The sequence below is a fragment of the Cherax quadricarinatus genome, chromosome 13, assembly GCF_038502225.1.
Source record: "Cherax quadricarinatus isolate ZL_2023a chromosome 13, ASM3850222v1, whole genome shotgun sequence".
Lineage (NCBI taxonomy): Eukaryota > Metazoa > Arthropoda > Malacostraca > Decapoda > Parastacidae > Cherax > Cherax quadricarinatus.
In genome coordinates this window covers 12,604,284-12,611,114 of record NC_091304.1, presented here as the reverse complement: position 1 = coordinate 12,611,114, position 6,831 = coordinate 12,604,284, and the positions used below count along the sequence as shown (strand labels likewise).

Genomic DNA, 6,831 nt, shown 5'->3' with positions numbered 1-6,831 from the left:
GCCTTGATGCCCATTGCCTTCGCTACTATGTACGCTCTCACGATCTCCACAAGCCTTCCATTTATAGAATGGTCACCGATATTAGTAGACATTCTTTATCTGTTCGCTACCCCTGTTTGCTCCATCCCTTTTCTCTTCGCCTACATTCGCTCTTGTCTTCCCTTCAGTTACCACCTTTATATGTTCATGTAGCATCTCACTTTTCCCTACCCCCCTGGGAAGTTCCAGCTGTTCGGGTCTGTTCTTTCTCACTCCCTTGCTTGAAAGCCCAACTGCCTACGATGGCTTCCCGCTCTCTTTTTCTTGATCACTTCGAATCTCATTCTCATGCCATCGCTGTGTACACAGATGGCTCTAAGTCTTCAGACGGTGTCGGATTCGCAGCAGTGTTTCCGGACAGCGTCGTGCGAGGGCATTTACTATCTTCGGCTAGCATTTTTACTGCTGAATTGTATGCCATTCTTGCAGCACTTATTCGTATCGCATCTATGCCTGTGTCATCATTTGTGGTAGTCTCAGACTCCCTTAGTGATCTACAGGCTGTACGAAAATTTGATACATCTCACCCCCTAGTTCTCCGTATCCAACTTTGGCTACGCCGTATCTCTACCAAGCATAAAGATATTGTTTTTTGTTGGGTCCCTGGTCATGTCGACGTACAGGGCAATGAACAGGCAGACACTGCTGCGCGGTCGGCAGTACATGACCTACCAATTTTCTATAGAGGTGTTCCATTTCTGGACTATTTTGCTGCAATAGCTACCCACCTTCACACCCGTTGGCAACAACGTTGGTCAACTCTGCTCGGTAACAAACTTCATTCTATTAAACCGAGCATAGGTTACTGGCCGTCTTCTTGTCATCAGTGATGAGGTTGGGAGACCACTCTCTCCCGCCTTCGCATTGGCCACACACGTCTTACTCATGGGTATCTCATGGAGAGGCACCCTGTTCCTCTCTGTGAGCAGTGTCAAGTTCCAGTATCGATTAGCCACATTCTGTTAGACTGCCCTCTCTATCAACGAGCACGCAGAATTTACCTCCAATGTTGTCTTCGTTCTACTACTCTCTCTTTACCTTCCCTTCTTGCTGATGGACCCTCCTTTAATCCTGACTCTCTCAATGACTTCTTGACAACGACTGATTTACTCCACAAACTCTGATGATGATACATTTCGCACTCCCCTCAGCCTTTTCTAGTTCAGTCTCTTGCTGCCCTTTACCCTTTCACCATCCACTGCCCCGCTGTTATCCGTAACCTATTACTCATCCATCTCCCTTTTGCCACCTGATGCCCTCGCTTCCTTCCTGCCCTGCAGCGCTGTATAGCCCTTGTGGCTTAGCACTTCTTTTTGATTATAATAATAATAACAGCAGAGCAACAATGCGACCTTTTCCGAAGCTATATTATGGGCATATCCCTAGTACATGTAGTCAGTTTATAGTTAATGCTACTGTATTCCTTTTCCTAAAAGTATAAAAAGTTTTATTCTACTGTAGTATAATAGTAATGTCTTGTTTTAGGTATAATAAGAGATTACCTTAATCTACATACTTTATTTAAATTAAAAAACTATTGGTAATAGTAATATGTATGTTTGCCTAAGTCATCCGTTTTCCTTGATTGTCTTTTCACCTTTCATTTTATCTGCTTAACTCCTTTCTCGTGCATTTCACTTTACTTTTATACATAATTTTATCTGAGTAGGTCAAGTATATAAGTGATAGTTGAACAATATAAAATTTTGTTTCCACTATTTAATGATTGTAACCCATTAAAATGTGTAAAAATTATTGGAGAGTGTTTTAAGAAGGTATAGAACAAAAGGAATTAAGCTACAAAACTAATGTACTTCCTTTACAGACTAATTATATTAAAATAGTATTCAATTTGTGCTAGCATAGTGCTAGTAAAATTAGGTAAAAGGACAAGTGCAACTAATGCAACATTTTATTGTGACGTTTCGCTCTCCAGTAGCTTTGTCAAGCCATTACATAACAGTTTGACAAAGTTCCTGGAGAACCAAATGTTGCCACAATAAAATGTTGCACCTGTCTTTTTATTTAACATATTGTCGGTAATTCTACCAACATTAATACAATACGCTAGTAAAATTGTAAAGACAATACGGTATCACACTGTTAAACCCTCAATCATGTACAACTTGCGGAAGGTCATGTGTATCCTTTCACCAGGAACGTTGGGCTCCTTTGGAAACTGCAAAGAAATATTTATTAATAAATCTTTAAAGAATACAATAATGATGGAGGTACTCCTTACTGAAAGGGCAGGTCGAAATTTACTTAATATCAAATCTATTATAATCTGAGTAATGGTTTTGGAGAAATGTATACAAATATTTTTTTTCTTTTTCTTGAAAATAATATAGGTTCACAACTTGTACATTTATGAATGAAACGATTCTGAAATAAAGACCCTTCAGTATCAAAATTTAAAAGAAACATTGTCTTCTGTGGTAGAGAATCTTTTTCTAAAGGTAAAAATTAAAAAAAATCTGATTAAACTTTATGGAACTATGCAGGTGCAAAGTTGGAGGTTGTGAGCAATCTACACGACTGCAATTTTGCCCAGTTTGGAGCCTACTTTAGGTGTTTCAGTGTTCATTCTTAGCTATTTCACTAGTAGGCCTTTTTTTATTATTATAATTGTATAATGTAAGTGTGGGGGAGGTACGTGAGGCATTACGTACAATGAAAGGGGGTAAAGCAGCTGGAACTGATGGGATCATGACAGAAATGTTAAAAGCAGGGGGGGATATAGTGTTGGAGTGGTTGGTACTTTTGTTTAATAAATGTATGAAAGAGGGGAAGGTACCTAGGGATTGGCGGAAAGCATGTATAGTCCCTTTATATAAAGGGAAAGGGGACAAAAGAGACTGTAAAAATTATAGAGGAATAAGCTTACTGAGTATACCAGGAAAAGTGTACGGTAGGGTTATAATTGAAAGAATTAGAGGTAAGACAGAATGTAGGATTGCGGATGAGCAAGGAGGTTTCAGAGTGGGTAGGGGATGTGTAGATCAAGTGTTTACATTGAAGCATATATGTGAACAGTATTTAGATAAAGGTAGGGAAGTTTTTATTGCATTTATGGATTTAGAAAAGGCATATGATAGAGTGGATAGAGGAGCAATGTGGCAGATGTTGCAAGTATATGGAATAGGTGGTAAGTTATTAAATGCTGTAAAGAGTTTTTATGAGGATAGTGAGGCTCAGGTTAGGGTGTGTAGAAGAGAGGGAGACTACTTCCCGGTAAAAGTAGGTCTTAGACAGGGATGTGTAATGTCACCATGGTTGTTTAATATATTTATAGATGGGGTTGTAAAGGAAGTAAATGCTAGGGTGTTCGGGAGAGTGGTGGGATTAAATTTTGGGGAATCAAATTCAAAATGGGAATTGACACAGTTACTTTTTGCTGATGATACTGTGCTTATGGGAGATTCTAAAGAAAAATTGCAAAGGTTAGTGGATGAGTTTGGGAATGTGTGTAAAGGTAGAAAGTTGAAAGTGAACATAGAAAAGAGTAAGGTGATGAGGGTGTGAAATGATTTAGATAAAGAAAAATTGGATATCAAATTTGGGAGGAGGAGTATGAAAGAAGTGAATGTTTTCAGATACTTGGGAGTTGACGGGTCGGCGGATGGATTTATGAAGGATGAGGTTAATCATAGAATTGATGAGGGAAAAAAGGTGAGTGGTGCGTTGAGGTATATGTGGAGTCAAAAAACGTTATCTATGGAGGCAAAGAAGGGAATGTATGAAAGTATAGTAGTACCAACACTCTTATATGGGTGTGAAGCTTGGGTGGTAAATGCAGCAGCGAGGAGACGGTTGGAGGCAGTGGAGATGTCCTGTTTAAGGGCAATGTGTGGTGTAAATATTATGCAGAAAATTTGGAGTGTGGAAATTAGGAAAAGGTGTGGAGTTAATATAAGTATTAGTCAGAGGGCAGAAGAGGGGTTGTTGAGGTGGTTTGGTCATTTAGAGAGAATGGATCAAAGTAGAATGACATGGAAAGCATATAAATCTATAGGGGAAGGAAGGCGGGGTAGGGGTCGTCCTCGAAAGGGTTGGAGAGAGGGGGGTAAAGGAGGTTTTGTGGGCAAGGGGCTTGGACTTCCAGCAAGCGTGCGTGAGCGTGTTAGATAGGAGTGAATGGAGACGAATGGTACTTGGGACCTGACGATCTGTTGGAGTGTGAGCAGGTTAATATTTAGTGAAGGGATTCAGGGAAACCGGTTATTTTCATATAGTCGGACTTGAGTCCTGGAAATCGGAAGTACAATGCCTGCACTTTAAAGGAGGGGTTTGGGATATTGGCAGTTTGGAGGGATATGTTGTGTATCTTTATATGTGTATGCTTCTAGACTGTTGTATTCTGAGCACCTCTGCAAAAACAGTGATAATGTGTGAGTGTGGTGAAAGTGTTGAATGATGAAAGTATTTTCTTTTTGGGGATTTTCTTTCTTTTTTGGGTCACCCTGCCTCGGTGGGAGACGGCCGACTTGTTGAAAAAAAAATTGTATATGGCACACACACTGACTTGTATAATTTTCTCATATCTAGGCCTACCAGGCATCTTGTGCCACATTTAAGGCTGCTAGATTTTGTGCATAATCTACTTAAGTGACCCTGGCATCAATAATGCAGATCTACATAGAGATGGTGAAAGGGTTAAACACTTGTGTCATGCTCAGAAGCTGATGGTCAGCCCCTTTAATAGCTGTGTCAAGCTCAGAAACCAGTGCTCCGAAGCAGATACTTAGACAAATAGCTGTCAAGCTCAAAAGCCGGTGCTTGGCCCCTTAAATACCTGTCAAGCTCAGAAACTGATAGACAAATAGCTGTGCCACACTCAGAAGCTGGAGTTCCAACCTTTCAATTAAGTGAGGTAAATCAGGCCCAGAAGCCTAGGCCAAACAACCCCAAATACAGGTAGATAAATAACTGGGCTATGAGTTGGAGCTAATCTTTATTAGGGACTAATCAATAGTTCCTATTGATTCAGTCCCTTGAAGAGCAAAAGACCCATAAAGGAGTTGAACCTCGAGTAGCTATAAATGAGTAGCTGGATATTACTGTGGGTATATTTATAATTGAAAGAATTAGAGGTAAGACAGAATGTAGGATTGCGGATGAGCAAGGAGGTTTTAGAGTGGGTAGGGGATGTGTAGATCAGGTGTTTACATTGAAGCATATATGTGAACAGTATTTAGATAAAGATAGGGAAGTTTTTATTGCATTTATGGATTTAGAAAAGGCATATGATAGAGTGGATAGAGGAGCAATGTGGCAGATGTTGCAAGTATATGGAATAGGTGGTAAGTTATTAAATGCTGTAAAGAGTTTTTATGAGGATAGTGAGGCTCAGGTTAGGGTGTGTAGAAGAGAGGGAGACTACTTCCCGGTAAAAGTAGGTCTTAGACAGGGATGTGTAATGTCACCATGGTTGTTTAATATATTTATAGATGGGGTTGTAAAGGAAGTAAATGCTAGGGTGTTTGGGAGAGGGGTGGGATTAAATTATGGGGAATCAAATTCAAAATGGGAATTGACACAGTTACTTTTTGCTGATGATACTGTGCTTATGGGAGATTCTAAAGAAAAATTGCAAAGGTTAGTGGATGAGTTTGGGAATGTGTGTAAAGGTAGAAAGTTGAAAGTGAACATAGAAAAGAGTAAGGTGATGAGGGTGTCAAATGATTTAGATAAAGAAAAATTGAATATCAAATTGGGAAGGAGGAGTATGGAAGAAGTGAATGTTTTCAGATACTTGGGAGTTGACGTGTCGGCGGATGGATTTATGAAGGATGAGGTTAATCATAGAATTGATGAGGGAAAAAAGGTGAGTGGTGCGTTGAGGTATATGTGGAGTCAAAAAACGTTATCTATGGAGGCAAAGAAGGGAATGTATGAAAGTATAGTAGTACCAACACTCTTATATGGGTGTGAAGCTTGGGTGGTAAATGCAGCAGCGAGGAGACGGTTGGAGGCAGTGGAGATGTCCTGTTTAAGGGCAATGTGTGGTGTAAATATTATGCAGAAAATTCGGAGTGTGGAAATTAGGAGAAGGTGTGGAGTTAATAAAAGTATTAGTCAGAGGGCAGAAGAGGGGTTGTTGAGGTGGTTTGGTCATTTAGAGAGAATGGATCAAAGTAGAATGACATGGAAAGCATATAAATCTATAGGGGAAGGAAGGCGGGGTAGGGGTCGTCCTCGAAAGGGTTGGAGAGAGGGGGTAAAGGAGGTTTTGTGGGTAAGGGGCTTGGACTTCCAGCAAGCGTGCGTGAGCGTGTTAGATAGGAGTGAATGGAGACGAATGGTACTTGGGACCTGACGATCTGTTGGAGTGTGAGCAGGGTAATATTTAGTGAAGGGATTCAGGGAAACCGGTTATTTTCATATAGTCGGACTTGAGTCCTGGAAATGGGAAGTACAATGCCTGCACTTTAAAGGAGGGGTTTGGGATATTGGCAGTTTGGAGGGATATGTTGTGTATCTTTATATGTGTATGCTTCTAGACTGTTGTATTCTGAGCACCTCTGCAAAAACAGTGATAATGTGCGAGTGTGGTGAAAGTGTTGAATGATGATGAAAGTATTTTCTTTGTGGGGATTTTCTTTCTTTTTTGGGTCACCCTGCCTCGGTGGGAGACGGCCGACTTGTTGAAAAAAAAAAATATATTTATTTAGTAAAAAAAAAAAAATTGCCTTATGGTTGGTAATGTATGGTATTTTTACTGACGTTTCCAAGTGTATAGTGATTTTCATGGAGGCAGGTGATAGCTGTGCAACTGCCTGTCATGGTACA

The 6,831-nt window shown here is 40.2% G+C and overlaps 1 protein-coding gene across 1 annotated transcript in view; it reads right to left on the bottom strand.

The window, feature by feature from the left end:
* Positions 1-1,542: 1,542 nt before the first annotated feature.
* The window catches only part of LOC128688632 (uncharacterized), an 88,853-nt gene continuing 83,564 nt past the window's right edge, over positions 1,543-6,831 (bottom strand). Inside the window, exon 24 of the mRNA XM_070084520.1 lies at positions 1,543-2,218. Within this exon, the coding sequence (XP_069940621.1) occupies positions 2,135-2,218 (84 nt within the window). The 3' untranslated portion in view covers positions 1,543-2,134. The remainder of the gene's footprint in view (positions 2,219-6,831) is intronic.